General features: G+C 42.3%; 3 protein-coding genes across 4 annotated transcripts in view; 1 reads left to right on the top strand and 2 right to left on the bottom strand.

Moving 5' to 3' along the window:
• Positions 1-10379: 10379 nt before the first annotated feature.
• Positions 10380-11965, bottom strand: fabp4a (fatty acid binding protein 4a). The gene is made up of 4 exons (XM_076754974.1): positions 11818-11965; positions 11438-11613; positions 11246-11347; positions 10380-10648 (listed from the first exon to the last, which is right to left on the bottom strand). The coding sequence occupies exons 1-4, from the start codon at positions 11888-11890 to the stop codon at positions 10595-10597; spliced, it is 405 nt and encodes a 134-aa protein (XP_076611089.1). The 5' UTR covers positions 11891-11965; the 3' UTR covers positions 10380-10594.
• Positions 11966-13412: 1447 nt separating this feature from the next.
• mrpl53 (mitochondrial ribosomal protein L53) lies at positions 13413-15709 on the bottom strand. The gene is made up of 3 exons (XM_076754975.1): positions 15592-15709; positions 14570-14682; positions 13413-13607 (listed from the first exon to the last, which is right to left on the bottom strand). Exons 1-3 carry the CDS (start codon positions 15684-15686, stop codon positions 13498-13500), a joined length of 318 nt encoding a protein of 105 aa, XP_076611090.1. The 5' UTR covers positions 15687-15709; the 3' UTR covers positions 13413-13497.
• A 2884-nt stretch (positions 15710-18593) lies between these two features.
• The window catches only part of pag1 (phosphoprotein membrane anchor with glycosphingolipid microdomains 1), a 48033-nt gene continuing 46837 nt past the window's right edge, over positions 18594-19789 (top strand). The window contains exon 1 of one of the 2 annotated variants that reach the window (XM_076754174.1): positions 18594-18812. The gene's annotated coding sequence lies outside the window, so the exon portion shown is untranslated. The remainder of the gene's footprint in view (positions 18813-19789) is intronic. The other variant, XM_076754171.1, reaches the window with a different exon arrangement.

Below are 19789 nucleotides of genomic sequence, written 5' to 3'. Positions count from 1 at the left end.
TGTTGCAGTGCAGTGTAAGCAGTGAAATGTTTGTGCAAACTCTAATGTCACACAAGAAGGGAAACATGGGCCACGGGAGCACGCGTCTGGTTGGCACAAGGCACATGTTCTTCTGCTGTTTACTGTGGAGACACACGACACCTGTAAGAGGACATTTGCATGTTTAATTTTTTTCTTGACACCATAAGGAAAATTTTTGCCTTGGCAGCAGCCTAAATGTTGACACAAAGTTTGCATGCATGGAAGACAAACTATTAAATTTGTGCCCTTAAGAAAGCCTGCGCACACCAAAGAGAGTGAGACAGACAGGAGGGAGAGTGATGTGCGTGAAGTTCACACAGTTTCTATTAGTTCTTGTGAAAACGTTTGCTGTGTCTGCACAGGATGTGTGCCATGCTCCTAGACATACACTATAGGAACAAGGTCACCAAATCATTGCTCAGAAAGGAACTCAATTTTCTGTGTGTTTGGTCTTAATGTGTTTTTTTTTTCTTTTCCCCGAGATGTGGTGTTTATATGCTCCCTTCTATCATCGCTGAGACCTTGACTGAAAAATTGATTTGCTTTTCGTAAGGTGAGCAGTGGTGGAGGATGTGTTCAGGTCCCTGAGTGACAGCCCTGCACTGAAAATATAACTTCAGTAAAAGTATGTAAGTATAATCAGGAAAATGTACTTACTCATTGCAGAAAAACATCCCCTGTGACTATTATACATTCGATTACTATCACTCATGCATTAATGTAAAAGCAGGGTTTTACTGTTGTATAGCACTGCAACTATTTTCATCATGGATTAAAATGCTGATCATTTTCCTCCTTTAATAGATCTATGATTGTTTGGTTTGTAAAAATCCTGAAAATAGTGAGAAATGCTGTCCCAGAGCCCAAAGTGACACATTGCTAAACACACTTCACAATGCTTGTTTTGTCCATACCTCAAAACTGTTAAACACAGATGGAAATAATTGAAATAATTAGAAGGAAAAGCAAAATATCTTCTCTTATCTTCATACTCACATCATACTTTATAAAATCTTTGTATGTTTTTTATGGGCAAATCTTAAGTAATAAATGTAGTGCAGATAAAAGTACAATGTTTCCCTCTGAGATGTCATGGAGTAGAAGTAAAAAATGATTTCTCTAAAATATTCTAGGGAGTCAGCAACTGCCAAGAGGTGCATTATACAACTAGCTCACATGGAGTCATAGATTATTTGGTTTTTAGCCGACTAACTATCAGTGTTGTCTATTTACGGTGGGCAAAATGAGTGACTCCCACAGCTATGTGGGACTTAGCCGGTTTACATTACGCCTCCATAGATAGCAGCATATCAGGTCTAAGACAACAGTGATTTGGACCTCTTGACAAAAAGCAGCGACTCGTGGAGCTTGAAATTCATCATTCAGATAAGTTTGTCAGAAAGCAGCAGGAGAAATATTCCACCGCCGTCCATGTGGGAGCTCAAGATTTAGGTTTCTGCAGATTTGGCTTTGTTCTGTCCTCATGAGGTTTTCGTACTGGCATGTTGCCTTGTACAACCGTGCACTGGTTTAAGCTCTTGGTGCTCACAAAGGTTAGAGCACACTGAGTTATCCCAGTCAGAATGTGTCCAGTGGGTCGCAGGTTAAAGAAATGAGCAAAGCATTCGTCAGTCGCCGGAGAATTTAGGGAAAGAGGTCACTCACATCCTGTTTTGAGAATGCACGGAGGAGAGCTGCTATATGTATAAATCCTGAGACTGTTTATGTGACGGTGTAAATCCATCAACAGGCTAGAGCACACTACAATGAGAGCAACAGGACCTATTGAAGAGGACCGAATCTTTTAGCGTTTCATTTTTCAGGCAGTTCTTTCGAGATGAATCTCTGTGATTCATAGATTTCAAGCAGAGATCAAAGAGTCTGTAATGTTTACTCATGTTGTTACTTTACTGTGATTTGTGCTTATACCTTTTCAGATTAGCTTTGATCAAATTAACAAGGCTGTGATGGTAAGTACTGATTTGTGTGTCACAGAAAATGTGCAACTGGAGCAGAATACTGAAGGAAAAACGGCTTCAGTTGCTGAGGCAGCAGAGGGAAGTCCTTGCTACCTTTGGCCCAGAGAGGAGAAAAAAATCCCTCTGAGATTCTGTTGCTTTGTCTTATATGTGTAACAGTGAGAACCAATTAAGTGAATTATGTCTGCTTCCCTGGAGCCCTGACAGGAACACCCAAGGGGAGAGTGAGAGTACGACTGCTCTCCCACCGGATCCTGCCTCAAGCAAATTCCCCTCCACGTCTCCTCATCCTCCACCTAATCCTCTTTATTTCCTGCACCTTCAACGTCTTGCTCACCTTTCCCTGCTGCTGGCACGCTGTGGTGAAGAGGTGAGAGGTTTGTTCATGTGCAGTGCTGACACTCCTCTGCTACTTCCCCTCTTCTGTGCACGATCTGCTCTGCACCGAATGGCAGGGAGGCAAAGTCTGTCACGTAATGGAGCATTTAGCAGCTAAATTTGAAGAGATGGTGGAGGCCAAAGCAGAGCTGGAAGAACTCTTAAACTCATAAATAGGAAACTGTTAGCTAACACATTCACCATATCAACTTTTTAAGGTCATCGAATAGTACTGCAGATTCAAGGAAAAGATGTGTGTAAGTATGTTTTCTGGCAAATTTACAATGTTCCTAAAAGTTTCCAAGACCATTTCAGCCAGACCAACAGCAACATACCATGAAGGATACGTTCTTTTGTGATGAAACCTAAGTTCTTCTTCTTCTACTGCTCTCCGTAGAGCAACAAAGCAGCACAAGGGCGTCGACTCTAACAGCTGTAAACCCACGGATGTCAGATTTATGATTAAGCTTCATAGAGAAATACAATCCTGCTAATGCTTCATAGCCTTTATGGGAGTGCTGTTACCGTACACTGACAAAACACTCGCAGTACCATGACTATCCATCGATTGTCAACTTGGCAATAAACCTAGAAAAAGAAAACTTAGTGGTATTTTAATAAATCTCACCTGAAGGGCTCAGAGAGGTTTTAGGATGTTTGGGTTTGTGCTGCTCAAAGGCCTGTTGACAAGCCACTTGGAGAAAGGTCAGCCTGTGACTAATAGCTTCCGTTTTCCTCCCGCCTATCAGAGGCTGCGGTTATCTCTGCAGTGCATTGTCTGGAAGTGCCTGTTGCCTTCAGCACGTCTCAAAGTGTCCATCAGGCCAACTTTCCTGATGACCTATTGTTTGTTTTAACAGACATTTCCCAAGTCCAAACTGTCTGTGCTCAGTCAGTGATGAAATGTAATGACAACTACAAGTAAGATGGCATATTCTAAACGAAATGACTTTGCTCTCTACTTTGGTTGGTTTGACACCTTTTCATCATCGTACAGCTAATTTGAGCTTTAGGTAAATCCTCTCAAGAACTGACAAGCATGCACCAGCTATCCTGAACGCAACACGATAAATCTAAAATTTAGAAAGTCTGAGCTTCACCGGCTCATGTTTCATTGTCTGCCTCTGCCTGCAGTTCCATGACTTGATAAAAATTGTAAACCATGGAGCCACGGCAGACAAACAGCATCGTCTGACCTTTATAATATCAACACCACTCAGCCACAGCACCTGCGATAGAAGGTCAGTGTGTCTGTGTGAATACTTCAGGCACAGAAACCATCAAAAAGCACACTCTTCCATTATTTTATCTGTCGAGGTTGCTTGAACTCTTCCTCTGTTTGTGCTATCATAAGCAGTGCGACAGTCTGCTGTATCGTCTGTCACAAGAGAATAACACGCATTCAGTATTTGGATTGGCTTTGTTTTTGTTTTTTTGAGGGAGTATTGTATGTGTTTGGATGTTTGTGTGTAAGGGTGTTGTGTATTCATATATGCATGAGTGGAAGTGAGTGTAGGTGTTGATTCCATGAGCATCCTGGAAAGGCTCAGTCGTTCACAAGCGAGGATGGAGCGAGGTTCACCACTTTGTGTGCACGTTTGTATAAAAGATATTTCTACATGGGTAACTTCTTTAGGGAAGAATATGTAAAATTAATACACGTTACAGTCGCACCGGTTCGATCATGTGATAATTTAGTGTTTGATGTTAATTTTCCGCTCACAGAAGTTCCGTTCACACTCTTTGTGCTGCAGCCATAAAATAAACTGCTCTGCATGTTACAGAGACACTGAGTTCTTTCTGGCTGAGCACAAAGAAGGCTTGATGTGAACAAACAGATCTACACTATGTTATTTCCCATCTGGGTTAACACAGACACACATCCAAGCACACACACACACACACACACACACACACACACACACACTGATTTCAAAGATCCCCCCATTCCTCACTCCCCCATCACCATCACCCCATCCAGATTACAGATCACATGTCCCGTCACACAGTAGTCGTAGCAGGAGGAGCGGATAAGCCCAACACTGTGGCGACTTGCGGCGGATTCGGAGCAGAGAACACTTCCTTTTATTACCGAGCAATGCGTTTTTAATCTGTTTTTTGAACAGAAATGCACAAGTATAAACTCAAGGACAAAAGAGCTGGCAGGTAAACAGCTTGTATGTGCAGAAAAGCCATGGAGGGGTAGCGCTCTCCAGGGGAAACCATTGTGTAGAATCTGGTTTGTATAGCCTCACTTTAAAGATTTCCACCATCCTTCCTCTGAGCTTTACAATCACTCAGAGGGGTCTCGCTCCATGATTAGCTTTGGCAGGAACTCCTGTTGGGACGACTTGAAAAACAGCGATTCTTTGTGGTGTCCTCAAAGGCACAAATGTATTTCCTCATATACAGTGCAGAGACCCTTAGAAGTTATATTTTGAGCTGGCTCTGCACTGTTCGAAGCCTCCAGCTTTACCAGAATATTATAAAGACCATCTCAGTATGGGAACACATGAATATGTCTCATACTAGTCGGCTTTCTGTCCACATTCTTTAGCTTAGCCTGTGACCTCTGACCTCTCTGTGTGGGAGCCCAGAGGAAAAGAGTATTCAGAGTCACTGGTCACTTCACAGCAGGGAAAACTGTTTTTTCATGCAGCGAGCAATTTTGAGAATTCTGGGTTATTTTGCTTCCATAACATGTCTTCTTTCAGCCCGAGTGGAAAGAAAACACACATTTAGGTCGTTATGTTAGTTCACATTTATGCAGATGAGCACATATTCAGTAATTAATGACTCATGTCAAATAATCGTATTATATGATTTTGTGTTAACGTCAGTAATTCACTGGGAAAGTTTCATGATGGTATCTACTTATTAAAAAATTTTCCTCTGTTCACATCTTGTTTTATACTGGAGAAGTGACCAGTGACGTCTGTGGACCTACACACGGGTGTAAGTATGGACGGGCACCCGTATTTACAATACACATCTTTAAAAGCCATTTTTTTCTGAAGAAGTTGTTTTCACACATCTCCACTGTCAGTAGCACTTACATACACCAAAGTCTCCAGTTTTATCAATATTCTGAAGTTTTTTTACAGAAGGGTTGGCTCATGTATCATTCATGGCCTGATTCATAGAACATTTTATTCCAAAAAACAAAGTGAAAATGGATTTTTTATGACGTGATAAAAAAAAAAAGACATATCCAAAATTACCTCTGCAAAAAGCCAACAAAACCTACAAGTAAGAAAATTAAACTCTTGGCTTCATCCAACATTTACGTATCTGCTTTGGAAATATATGCAAATGTGTGCATATTTACTTAGACAGTGCTTCATTGGCATACTCAAACCTAAAACGTAAAAAAATGCTTTTCTTAATGTCAGTTATCCTCTGGAAAAGTTTCATGGTGATACCTATTAGTTAATCCATTCACCTGTAGCGTCAAGCTTTAATGCCATATAAGGAAGTATGTATAAATTAACTCTAAATGTGTTAAAAGTGGAAGTGACTCTTTGTGCCCACCAGATGCAGAACTAAGCACCATTAGCTGACAATACGACTAATCGCTCCCTTTGAGGTTTTGGACTGATCGAGTCCAGTGTTCCTCACTGCGGTCTTGATCCTAAGCAGCGTCCCTTCCTGGAATCCCGGCCCTGTCTTTCAGCCCAGTGTTATGTGGAGATAGTAGAACGTTCTGCCTCTGAGCGACCAGACAGGACACAGCTTGCATAACACCGACAGACTTGTTGATGAAATGAGAGTTCACTCTAAAGTAAAACTGGATTGCGAGGCTCAGTGGAGAGAAAGCTTGCTCCCCTGCAGATCTGTGGGGCCTCAGCTGACATAGTTCTGCCCAGCTGTTTTGTTGCCCTTGGACACTGATCTCGGGTCAGCGTAGGTGCCTTGGGCCCTGTGGAGAGGGCTGAGGTAAAGCTGATGTGCGTTAAATGCTTTGAGTGAATGTGGAGGCGTGTGCACCGAAACCCTCCTGGAGTCAGAGAGATGGATCTGGGTGGGGGGCGATCCCAAGGTCGTCTCCACCCTCCAGCAGAAACTTAAGTCGACGAGCAGGAGCGGGATTTGTGCTGTAATCTGTTTTTTCTTCAATTTCCCTGAAACCGTAGTGGTTCAGACTCAACATCAAGGCATGATGACTTTTTGCTGTTTTTTTTTCTCTGTGTTTTATTGTTTTCACGCTCATATTCAGTTACAGTCTTATCATGTTAACATAGACTGCTGACTATAAAATGAAGCTGTTTCAGGATTTTAAAGTCTAAATTTGACAGGCTGATTGATTGAGAGCAAGCATGAAACCTGTCCAGCGAGTTAGAGTAAAAAGCAGACCATCAAACATCGCAGCTGAATAACAAATTTGTCTCATCACTCAAGGAAATGATCTTCCTTATTAGACGATATCTGCATAACCCAGCTAATCTTCACATTCCTTCAGACGTGGAAACATTTCGTCCCTGAGTTTGTTCCTAACTTTCCTGGAGTTTTCTATTTCCTCTGGTCCATGTTTAGAAAAACCCAAATTCTCCCCTCGTGCTTTACAGATTAGATTGTTGTGACTGAACATTTGCAACCCCAGACACATCGTGCTCGCTCGCCGACCTCAGCGCAGCATCCCTGAATTAACAATGAACCAAGAAATGACTCAGATGACAGACAGTCTGCTCAATCTTTAGTACAAGAGCATCTTTTCAATGTGATTTGATTGGAAAATTCAGCCACAAGCCGAATTGTAGTGGCATGAGAATCAAAGCTTGTACATCATGTATCTTAAGGCCTGTCGATGCACTCAAACATGAAAGGTGTTTGTGTTTGACAGAGTTTAAGTTAAGGACAAGTGGAGGACAAGCAGAGGAAGGGTGTCAGCGCTGAAGCTCAAGTGGAGCTTTCCAGATGTTATGCAAAGGATGTGAGTTCATTCTTCTACAGTCCCAGACAATCTCTCTTAACACAAAACAACCCCAGCGTCAACAAGATACCTTTGTCTATCAGGCATGAGAACACACCACACACACACGCACACACACACGCTCAGGCATATGCAGGCAAACAGCAGGCACCAAGGGGAAACTGTGTAAGCCTCTTTCAGCGAGATACGATATATGCCAAATTATTAATGTAATGATTAATACACCTGAATGTGGCTAAGTACATTGACCCAGGTTCTGCATTTAAGTACAAATTTGATGTTCTTCATTTAATAAAGAGCTTAAAAACTAACTACTACTCAGAAACTGCTCAGTAGTTTCTACAAGAAATGATTAGTCAATTAATAAGAAAACATTTTCCTTTTGTTTTAATTTATTTGTAATAAATTAAGGCTTGGACAAAACAAGCGTTGTGAAGGTGGCACTTGTGGTTCTGGGTAATTTTGGCAGCATTTCTCACTGTTTTCAGAATTTTTACAAACCAAACAGTCGATTAATGTAGAAAATCATCAGCATGTTAATTGATCACGAGGTGCCGTCAATGCAAACAGTAAAATCCTGTTTTTACATGAATGCATGACTAGTAATAATCTAATGATATAATGTGTAATAACATAACCGTCACGGGGTGTTTTTCTGCTTTGGGTACTTTTACTCTTAATACTTGAAGTACATTTCACTTAAGTTATATTTTCAGTGCAGGACTTCTTCCTGTAATCACTTATTTTTACTGTGTGGTATTAGTACTTTTCCTTAGTCAAAGTAATGCTACTATCTGAATGCTTTTTCCACCACTGATGACATTACGAGAAATGTCCTAACAGCACTAAACATCATAACTGCGGGTCATCCTGCGGTCCCTTTGTTTTCCAGCGAGCTGCTCTGCCAGTCAACTCTCAGCAGGCTTCTCACTATCGCGTTCCTTCCTGAACAGTTTCCTAATTTGCCCTTTGAAACCACTCTGCTGATGCACAGAAAGGTTTGCCTCCGTCGAGTGTGGGCAGCGGAGGAGGATCAGGACCTTTCCTCTGCAGTGAAATACCTCCTTCTATCCTGTTTGGCCTGAGACTAATAGAGTATTATTTCAGATGGTCTGCCTCATGCATGCTGTTAATGTTTGCGGTTTTACTGCCCAGCTCCTACCTTTTCAAACATTAACACTGCAACTGTTTGATAAATGCTTTCTAAAAAACATCACTGACGGCTGCTTGCAGAATGAGTCTGATGTTTTGCTCAGTTGAGTTGAAGTTTGCAGCTCCAGTTCCCTATTCTATTTTGACTAATTAAGAAGCACAGAGGACCATCAAATCAAGATGTCTGAGATAAAACAGCGAGGTGGAGACCTGCCTCATTCCCCGCAGTTATCCAAACAAAGTGACGGGGATGCCTGTGGATCACAAGCACTGCACCTGTAAGTCAATCCGGAGCAGATGTGATCTTTTCTCTCTCCGGCTGTGAGAAAATGTCATGCTTTTAGAGTACTGTTATAATGTGCATACAGTATACCACAGTGTGCACGCAGACATTAAGAGCAGATTAAAGCAGGAGCCCGTCAGATGATGAAGGATTACAGAGCGTACACATATGAGAGCAACATGGTTTACTTTTACTAACTTTAGCTGCATGTATGCATCAGAAACCATCATACTGGTGCAAAGGAATATTCATGTTGACATGGATCACATTCATCTCTGCAAGATGATTCATGGTCCACAAAAAGGATGCCAAGCTTGTTTTTTTCTTTGGCTTTTCATTCTTTAGCAAAGCTCTCTTGTCACCAAAGACAAAACAGGATGTTTTAGGGACCCTGATGGCTCCGGGCTCCCAGGTACAGTGAATGCAGCATGCTATTGATGACCTCCTCTTCAGCCAACTATCAACCAGCTACCTGGGCTCAGGTTTTGTGTGTGTCCGTTTGTGGTAACACAACTTCATTTAGGTAAATACATCATGTAAGCATCATATATGTTGTAGTTCAGTGATGTCAGCCTTAGAACTAGTTTTGGTTTCGGTGCCTCTCTTTGCCCAGCCATCATTTCAATGCCAATTTGCTTCTCTTTGTTGCTGTGTGGGAACAGATTAAATGTTCAGTGCTTGAAGGAAACTGTACCTCCTCTGACTGATTCAGTGAAAAGCCTTTGAGGCATTAAAAACACAGCCAATGACCCACTAATACAACTCTACACTGGTGACCTTTGCTTGCCGTCCACTGCGATATTCTCATCCACTTGGCGTCTCCCCAAAAGTTTAAATACTGTATGTCCTCGACCGCTGCCAGCACCATTGTCCATGCAGAAGGGAACAAGAGTGTTGGCCCACGATTCCACCTGTTTCAGCTGTTTTGGCCATTAGGTCCAATCAGTGCTATCGTCTCCCTTTCCTGTCATGGGAAAGTGGCCGTTGCCTCTGGAACAATCCCCCCACCCACCCCCCAACACACACAAACACTTGACCATCAGCCAAAGGGTGGGGATGTCTGCGGGGACGACCCATCATGCTTTTTTAGTTTCTCCATGCGCAGCTGCCAGTACATGTGCAATGGGAAATGTTCGAGCTCCCAAAAAGGAAGAGGGGATACATTTCCTCACCGACCTCCCTGCATGATGCTCAGTACTCCTCAAAGAGTTCACATTCCTCAAGGAGTCCCTGCCAACACACACCATGCATCATCAGGATGGCTGACAGTTTACTTCTTGACCTTTAAATAGGCGATACGCTTTTTTGCTTTTGTCCTCTGACCAAAATAAGGAAGCATGAAAAACCTGTGTGAGCCAAAGCAGCTGGAAAAAGTGATTTCATGTGGCATAATTACAGTAATATTTGTCAAGCTTGGGAATAAACCATTAAAGTCAGGAAATCAGCCTGTTAGATTAGGTGGTATGTTCCCATTAGAGCACTTTTTTTCTTCACAGCATTCCTCAGCATGGTCTGATGACTGGATTGCTTTCAAGAATGCCATAATTGAATTCGGACATTACACCATTCAAACACCAGAAGAAGAAGAAAAAGCTCCCCCAGTTAACCTTCAACAAACTCACGGAGACGCCATGTCGACAAATTTCATTTTTATTCATATCACCACAAAAATTCCAAATGAAACCAAATGTGTTGGAGAACAGAGGCACAGAAATTTAAATTTTTGGCAACACAGTGAAGATGAAGAATAGGAGGAGCAGAACACGCCATTACTTCAGTTTGGGATTATGCTCATTGAACTGAGCCTGCCATCCAGCGATGCATCCGACGAGAGGGCCGAGGGGACCCCCGTCATGCCTCCTTTATATACGTCCTCACTGCGATCACGTCTCCCATTATGCATTTCTGCGGGACAAGAGGGAGATCAGGTGAGGTGTGAACATCAAGAAGCTGTAAAGACGGCGATGATGAATTCCTGCATATGTTTGGAGTTTGGGGAATTTAGGCTGCAGTTATCATGCATAACGCTCTATAATACAGTCCTTCGTACACTGGATTCCTACTGGAGTGTCTGTGTTTAGTGCTTTTATCCTTGATGGGATTTTCTAAATCTCTTCTGATACAACTACAGTCTTCCTTGTATGCATATTAGGGGATACTCTGAGTTACAGTACTTCACTGTATGGCTTCCTCTTCACTTCATGAGGATTTCCTGCAGGACAATGTCATTTGAATCCATTATTTTTACCCTCAGATGGATGTTTGCTCTCTCTCATGTGGAATATGGCCACAGCCTTATAAAAGGTAGGATTCAGAAAACATTGCATTGGCATCATATTTAATACAACTCCATCATCAAACCAAACGAGAAAAGAGGGGGTAAAAAAGCAAGGATGCTGATGAGTGATGAGACAAACTAGTATAAGACATTTAGGCGGCTGCTAAGTTACCACACTGGTTTTATTTCCCAGAAAAAAAAGCCTCAAAAAGCAAAATCCTTACCGCTATCAATTTGCCATCTGCGATCTCCCTCTCGATATTCGTTTCTTTGCCGTCCCAGCTCTGTTTCTGCACAAGTTTGCCGTTCTCCAGAGTCACCACGGTCTGCGGGGCAACAGAACACAGACAACCCGTTACCTCCAGCACAGAAAAGACCCCCAGCCTGCTTTTTTCCTGCCCTCAGACCCCACTAACCATTGTTTTCCTGTCGTCGGCGGTCGTCTCTTCGAAGGGCTCGTTGAGCTTAAACTTGATTTCAGTAGTTTTGAAGGTGCTCTGAGACTTCATGCATACAATCCCTTGATCGTCCACGGTCACTATCAAATTGGGCTTGGTCCGATTCCCCACCTGCCGGGTCGCAAATCCCACACCTGCAGAGTGGGAGGGCGAGATCACCAAAATGCATGAAATATGACATACTGATGAGCAAAATGCGTTTGAAAGATTAGTTTTAATGTGCAGCCAGGCCGTTTAATGAATCAGACATTAATTCTATCAAATAATTCAATTGGATTTTTTATGAAAGCAGCTCCAGATGTTGGGAGCCTGGTGAGTTTAGCCGTACACTCTCCTACCAATTGCCTTCATGTAGTCGTCAAAGTTCTCGCTGGAAACCATCTTCCACGTCCCAACAAACTTATCAACCATTGTTGCAGCTTCTGGTGTGATATCCTCAACAAACACCTGTGGAGTGACTCCGGATTCAACTCTCTGTCACTGTGGGAACAGACGCGTTTTTAAAGGGCCAGCCTGACGTCCAGAACCAATCACAGCCTGCGACGCACGTAACACAGCGTGTAAATCCCGCCTCTAGCCTCATCTGCTACTAGCATCTGTAGCCTGAAGAGGTTTCTCATGAAGGGGGTGTTTTAATTGTATTTTCTCCAAAGCTGTGACATCTTTATGGCTTTTTTTCTTCTTCTTTTTTGCTTGTTTTAAAATCTAAACCGGTTTCTGTCACTTGTCTCTGTAGTAAATTTTCAACATTTTGTTATTTTAACGATGGCAAACAGTGGTCATTTTGTTAGCATGCAGCAACAACAAATCCCATGAGCCTTTAAGTAAAGGCACGCTGTCAAAGCCTCATGGGAAGTGTAGTTGGTGAAGGGGTATAAGCCATTACACATATCTGGGTTGCCAGGTTGGGGGGGGGGGAATCCCTTTTGGGCTACTTAAATTGTTTAACCACCTATTTCTACAGATGGACTGCAGACAGTGTAGACCATAAACCATATATTAACAACTTACTGTCATTGCTACTGCAGACTTGATCATTAAAACCCTTTATTCCCTTGTTAATGATTTATTAACATTCATATTGCAGACTTAATGGACTGTTGGGCAGTGAACAACTCCAATATTATTTAATAATGGATTAGCGACATTTAGAACTTATGAATGTAAAGTTATTAGTGGTTCATAATTGGTCTACAAGGCACAAATCAATTACTTATCACACCATTAGTTGGAACTTTAAACATTTTACAGATGGCGATTCATTTGGTGGTGGCACTTATTTTACTTGCCAGTGCAGTCAAAGATATTAAAGTTATTTTAGATTATGAATGGTAGACCCCATCGGGAACATCCTATCAGAAAAACAGATGAAAAGACATTTTCTACATGAAAATATGGCATAATAATAATCCATCCATAGGAAAACATGAAGTCACAGATGCTAATGGCATAGAGGTTAGCTGACAGAGGCGGACAGGATTTCAGTTATCCTGTGACTGGGTGAAAGGTTTTTTTTCCTTTTTTTCCATTTCAGTGGGGTAGTATCTAAAACTGTGCCAAATTACATTTAAGCCTGCTGTGTCAAAGGTCGGAGCTTGCATAATGTTCTCTCAAACACTGGAATGGTCTCTTTCATCAGGAAAATGGCACATTATGCAAGGACACGCCATGACCTGCACTGATCACAGCACGATGTTAGCAGCATAGGTCGATGGGGCTATTTCACCTTAACAACAGGATGCAAAGCTTTTTCAAGCTGACAGTAGGAAAGTCCACGTTGACAGCAAAGAACATCTAGTCCTTGAATAGGGGAGGAACGTGTGATTCAACAGCAGGAGGGGTAACTGACTCAATATCACGCCTGTCAAAATGACATCACACCACAGTCAATGCGGAGCAGCTTCAGTCAAAGGTCAGCTCACACCAGAAGAGGCACATTTACATGAAATACTTTTATTATAAACATCCAGGAATATACTCATACATACAGATAAATTCAACACATTTAACACAGATCTCTATTTCTTTTGTGCCTGTGGATCCTTAGCGTTGCACCGTGACAGAAATGCATTCAGCATCTCGCTGTGGGTCAACTTTGCTCCCTTCATCACCAGCTTCTCTCCATCTACTGTAGTGGAGAAAGACAGAGACGCAGTGAGATGACTCATAAAGCCACAATGACTGATCTTCCTGTATAAGGAGTACAAGAAGGAAAAAGGTGAAAAGTTAACTCTGAGCAAAAGTCAAGCAGCACACAATGGGCAGCATCCGTATGATATTCTGCTGACCTATGGCAGACATCTTTACCTTTGGTAAGCACATGGCTCATTGTGTGTGAGCACCACTTAGTGAGTAACATCATGCAGTAACAACAACAACAACAACATGAAATTCCAGGAATAAGTCATTCTGTCCTGAGTAAACTGGGTGTTGTGTTGCCACATTTTTCTGTTTTTTAAGGAATAAGAAAGATTACTACTGATGCTGCAATCTGCCTTTTCACAATTACACCCACCAGTAAACCACAGTGGCTCCACTGGGTCAAGTCCCTTTACCTACAGATCACTTTTCAACATAGACACATTACAATGGACTTTTTAAAGACAGAGCCCACCTGGACGTACTCTAACTAAAAACTAAAACAGGTCAAAATCATCTTCAAACACCAGCTCCAGTGAAATTCTTAGCTAGTTTTCATTCCTTTCACTTTTCATTCATAGAGATTCATGTGTCAGAAGTGTATTTAAGTGTTCTCCAAATGTGTTATGACACTTTTAGTTTCATGACGTTACTTGATTGCGTCTCTCTCTTAGCCAAAACTTGCTAAATATGTGTGTCAGTGTTAAAATGTTCTCTTTAATATCATCCGTGTCAGCTATTTTACAAGATCCCAAATTCAACACTCTCTCTTCTATAACTACTAAAGACTTAGACGTAATTTCTTTGTAGTATAAAAATGATGAATGAATCTCAGCTCTGAGAAATCTAGAGTAGCTCACACACCGAACACAAGTTGGCCTCACTCTGCCCCATAAAGCCTCTCTTACGTATCTTCTCCCACACATTTGAACGCGGTTAGGTAATACTTACCGTAAGTAACCTCCACTACAGGTTCAGACTTGTCATGTTTCACGTTGCACATCACCTCACAGTTCATGTTGGTAGCTCTGGCCTTCTCTGAGGCCACAAGGGCCAGGAACTCTCTGTGAGGCAACATACACAGACAACATTACAGACTGATTACATGACAGCAGTGATGGAAAGTAGCTAAGTTCACTTCTTAAAATGCTGCACTTTATTATCATTTCGAGGCATCATTTTCTGCACTTAAAGTCAAAATGGAGTATTTTTACAATGTGGTATTCCTACATTTATTTACTAAGATTTGAATACTTCTTACTTACTGCATTACAGATAGAAGACACAACAGGTGTTCACATATAAAGCTTACAACACGACGTTCTCCACCAATACTAAAATCCTTATTTTAGATTTAGAGTCTTTTAAACACAGGTGTTTTCAGGGCTGAGTGGGAGACGCTACACCTTAATTATTCTTATCAGTTAATGAGGTTTGGTTATGTCATATAGCTCCTACAGTGCAACCTTAACCTGAGCTGTCTAATTAGCAGGAATTAAGTGAAACGCCTGAGTGCGCAGGCTTATGAGAATAAAACTGTTCTAGTCAGTTCAGTTTCAGACCATTTTAAAACAGATAAGACTTCATTTCAGGGAAATCCTGTCACACACTGTGTCGGTCAGTATTTATGTTCAGTGGCTGAACTTCAATTTAAGCCTTTTACCTCAGCAGGTGATCAGTAATGTGTATTAAGTGTACGGAATACTGTGTCTATGCAGAGGAGGAAAAACTGGTAGGAGAAAAGCCAAATGCCGCGGGTGTTTAACGTGTCCACATCCCATTCTTCACTCATCCTACACAGACATTAACAAGTTACTAGCGACATACACTACAGCCTAAAGACTGAGCACGCTAATGTATGCTAACCGTCTGAAGGTGTGTTTCAAACACCGTCGCTTCATTGTCCAGTTACTCCCATTCACAGTCCTGTCACACAAAAAGACACAACAACACAGTAAACACACACTTCTTACCGTGTGGACTGGACATTAGGCTCAAACGGACAAAACTGAATCGCTATTTTCTTCACCGCTTTCAGGACCACGGCCACCTTTCTGGGAGCCGCCATGTTTTCTGTTGTGACCTCGGTTGTGACGGAGTTTGGCGCCTCTCGCGTGAGCCACTAGAGGGCGTCAGAGGATAAAGAACCCACCGGTGCTGCCTCGTTAACACACAAGTAAGGTACAGCCAGGTCAGCAGCGGGTTTTATTTGAGCCTCATAAATGTGGCTTTCTGTGGTGATGTTTATGATATAAGTTGTATTTTTTATGACCGTTCATCACTTCAATCTATCTTTAATCCTCTCTTACTCTGTTCTCTTTTAGTGATTTATATTTGAACCTCCTCCTCCTCCTTCATAGTTTTTATGAACTTGTAGGCAGGCCTCATGGAAATTAAAAATATGTTTTTCTATATTTTATGTGCATCTTGCATTTGTTTTATGAGAGCTGGTTCATTAATATTTCTGAGGTGATATGTGGAATATATTGGCTGCAACACTGTTCAGACTGTTAATGCAAGCACGCAGTGACGTTCAGCAACACCACTAGCAGTAAGATTCACAGCCTTTCTATGGAAATTTTAAAATGCAACATAGCTAGCGATATGTAAACAGCAACATCTAGTTCACAAAGACATGACGAAGCTCATTAAAGCAAACTCACAGGGAAAGCGAGTGAAGCACCTTCCTGTAATCATCTGACAGACGATGTCACGGAGCAGAATTACATTAGGAGAGGACGAGCAGGGGGTCTGTCAGGCACTAAGTCAATAAAGGAGGTGCTGCTCTCCAAATAGACAATCAAACAGACACATCTCATAATCAAATAGACGAGGATGAGAGAACGGTCCCCAGCTACTGCTGCTTCCTGCACTGAAGCAGATGAGAAAAGGTCAAAAGCCCGTCAGAGTATAAAAACATGTCAGAAATGGAAATGCGTTTGAATTTTGACCGTGTTTGTTCTTCAGTCAAATGTAATCAGGGCATGAATTGCTTCTGTGAAATAAGTGAGCCTTCATGTGTAATGGAGGAGTGTGCAGCATCAAATCAAAACAACAATTATGCTCTTTTTGTGGGAAGGTTGTCAAATTAGTTTTTCACAGTGGAGGGTGTAACCGTGTGTGCATGTGTGTGTGTGTGTGTGTGTGTGTGTGTGGAAGGAAGTGTATTACTCACATTGTGGGTACATATATCTGTTTACACAGTCACATTGTGGGGACTCGCCTTCCTTTTGGGGACATTTTGCAGGAAATGTATAAGTTCAGTGCATTTTCTCAATAAGCTGATAATTAAGTTTCAGTGGTCAGATATTCTTTTCTCCCATTAAATGACTTGACAGCGTACTAAACACCTCATCTACTCATTTTGTTAAAACACTTTGCATTTCCCTGACCTCTGGTCAGTATGGCAGGGTATTTATAGCCACGCTGTTTTCAAGGCATGTGAAGAACAAATGTGTTATTTTCAGATCAGCGCACCCGAGCTCGTACAATTTATCCTGACTTCAACACGCCTCAAGTCTCTTTCCTGAACAGCCGACAGTCAGACTCAGCCTGTGACGGCTGGACAGTGGAGGCACGGGGCTCTAAATTTAGACATACGGCTACTGAGAGGCAGAAGCATTTCCTATACACTCCCCACACCCACTGCAACACACACACAGATACTTATTAAGTAGCTGCACTGTAAGTCCAGCGACAAGAAAGTGGGGAAGAGGGCGCTCAGAAACAATGAATGCTCAAGGGGACTGTTGACCTAAAAGAAAACAGAGGTATTGTCTTGGTGCAGGATTTCATCTATCAAGTTCTCTGCCTGAACACAATAATAAGTTATGAAATGTCCTTTTCTTTATGACTTTACAAGGAAACACTGGTGTTCAGGACGTTCTGCTTGTGTCCTTTTCAAAATATTAATGCTGCTCATATCATCAGTGTTAGAGGTGGAGCTGCTCATTAGAAATGGAAAGACTGTCACAGTGTATGGGAAGACTCAGGAGGTTTCTTGGGAAATAAATTTACTGTTGGAGGAAAGCTTTCCCCTCTCGGGACTAATATGCAAGGAAGCAGCACTGTGTTCATTACAGCAGTCCCTATTCAGGTTTAGTCTCTGAGGACTTGTGGGAGTCCTCAGGGTCTCCCCAGGAGTGTGAGGAACATAATCAGTCACCTATCACTGATTATGACAGACAGAAATAAAACAGCAGTGTACTTTGAATTGTATTTCTCACTTTTTCATACTTTTCTCTACATATGAAATATAAGTAAACATGCTGCTCATACATCATGAAGTGATTATCAGTAAAAACAAAAATCTTGCTGAGCTCCTCGAGGAAACCTGTTAAAAGCTGCTGCTCTGTTAGTGTTGTACACAACAAGCACCAGCAAAGCTTTTTCATTTAATTATGTGAAAGCTTTATGAGTTGTTTTTGTGGTTAATACACAGCACATGAAGACTACCACTTGTTAGAAAAAATACTCCAAGTCAAATCCATTTTATTGATACACTATAGCCCAAAAACACAAATCAAATCATCCTCAAGATGCTTTACAGCCTGTAAGCTACAACATACAACACCTCAGACTCTTATATGCACACTGACAGCCACATATTCTTTTATTTAAGATTCATATATGTCCAAATACATCCAATATATACCTAACCACAACAGAAAGTTGACTGAAACTTCTGTAAACTTGCACTGAAGGGCTAATTAATAAGCCTCACCCACACACATTCTTTGCTATTCTCTTAATATTTTGGAAACAGCGGATTTTGATCCGCCTAACACATGATCAGCTTTAACACTTCCCATCACACCCAGCCATGCTCACCTGCGTACTTCAGCAGAGCTACCAAGCGCAAGTCAAGCTGTTCGCCACCGTGAACTACATTACCCATGAAGCACCGCGCAGCTCTCCGGCCCTCCTCCTCCTCCCAGCAGAGTCCTGGCTCGCGGAGCTCAGCTCTGAGTGAAGCAGACTGATGAACAGCTCCGCGACCCTCGCGTCCACAAAATGTGCGCAGGCTGAAGAAGGAGTCTCATCGCCCCGAGTGGTCTCCGCAGACGCCGCGTCAGCCTCACGTCTTCGCCGCAGCGCTGGAAGCTTCAGACGGAGGAGAAACGAAACAAAACCGACCACTTTCTGCCGAAGCAGCCGCTGAATGCTGAGCCCCGCGGACAGTCCTCTTCCCCGGGTGAGCGCTCCTCTCTTATCGGCCACATCTGGATGTTAAAAGTTGTGTTCTTGTCCTGTCACTCCTGCACCGGGCTGTGTGTGTGTGTGTGTGTGTGTGTGTGTGTGTGTGTGTGTGTGTGTGTGTGTACGCATCGGGAAACTTCACTGAGTGTGTGTATAGTTGTGACTGCGGCAGCCTCAGTGGTCGCAGTGAAGCCAGATTTGAGGAGCGGTGACAGTCGAGCTGGAGCAGGTTGACTTGTTGCCGTCCACTGAAATCTTTCGTGTTTTCTGTCAATATTAAACAGTTTCACGACTCTTAAATATTTTGGGAGCAACTCTCTCCTCCGCTTTCTTTATTTCTGTCTCGTTTAACATCGGCATATAGCTTGTTTTCCCCCGTCAGTCTTTTAGGCTTTGGGTTCATTTCTAAGGAAAAACAATATAGTTCTGGCGATTTACTGCTTATAAAATGTAACCGTATGACCCTGGTGACAAACCTCATCATTCAGTCCCATTAATAAACTTATATGTGAGGTTAAATGATCTTCATCATCTCCTCATTCATGGCAGCATGTATGGGAAAGTATTTGATCTTCATTAAAGACAGATACGCCTGTACTTGTTTGTCAGATGCAAATCGACTTCCCTCACAGTTGCAGATAGATAGACTGGTTTGAATCACAGGCATGCACACACACACTCACACACACACCCTATGGATGTGTGTGTGTGTGTGTGTGTGTGTGTGTGTGTGCCGAGCCCCCTCTGGATATCTTCAGACATGCATAAAAAGCACTGTCCTCATTGACACTGACAAGTACATGACATCTCCTTCCTTTAATGCATGCACACACGAACCAACACGCGTACTGTATGTGCAGTGGTGAAGCAGAGGCACACACACACACACACACACACACACACACACTATTCTACAGTCATCCTTCTCTGTAATTGTAAATAAGAATTTCATCTCTGCTGACCTGCCAAATA

This window comes from Chaetodon auriga, chromosome 17 (genome assembly GCF_051107435.1).
Source record: "Chaetodon auriga isolate fChaAug3 chromosome 17, fChaAug3.hap1, whole genome shotgun sequence".
Lineage (NCBI taxonomy): Eukaryota > Metazoa > Chordata > Actinopteri > Chaetodontiformes > Chaetodontidae > Chaetodon > Chaetodon auriga.
The sequence above is the reverse complement of the archived record's forward strand: the minus strand, read 5'-3'. Positions and strand labels throughout refer to the sequence as shown.

Coding starts and splice junctions, on each gene's coding strand:
- mrpl53 (XM_076754975.1), bottom strand. CDS start 15,686: ATGGCGGCTCCCAGAAAGGTGGCCGTGGTCCTGAAAGCGGTGAAGAAA. Junction 14,683..15,591: donor CCTAATGTCCAGTCCACACG/GTAAGAAGTGTG, acceptor GTTGCCTCACAG/AGAGTTCCTGGCCCTTGTGG. Junction 13,608..14,569: donor TGTAGTGGAGGTTACTTACG/GTAAGTATTACC, acceptor TCTCCACTACAG/TAGATGGAGAGAAGCTGGTG.
- fabp4a (XM_076754974.1), bottom strand. CDS start 11,890: ATGGTTGATAAGTTTGTTGGGACGTGGAAGATGGTTTCCAGCGAGAAC. Junction 11,348..11,437: donor CCGACGACAGGAAAACAATG/GTTAGTGGGGTC, acceptor GTTGCCCCGCAG/ACCGTGGTGACTCTGGAGAA. Junction 10,649..11,245: donor CAGATGGCAAATTGATAGCG/GTAAGGATTTTG, acceptor CTTGTCCCGCAG/AAATGCATAATGGGAGACGT.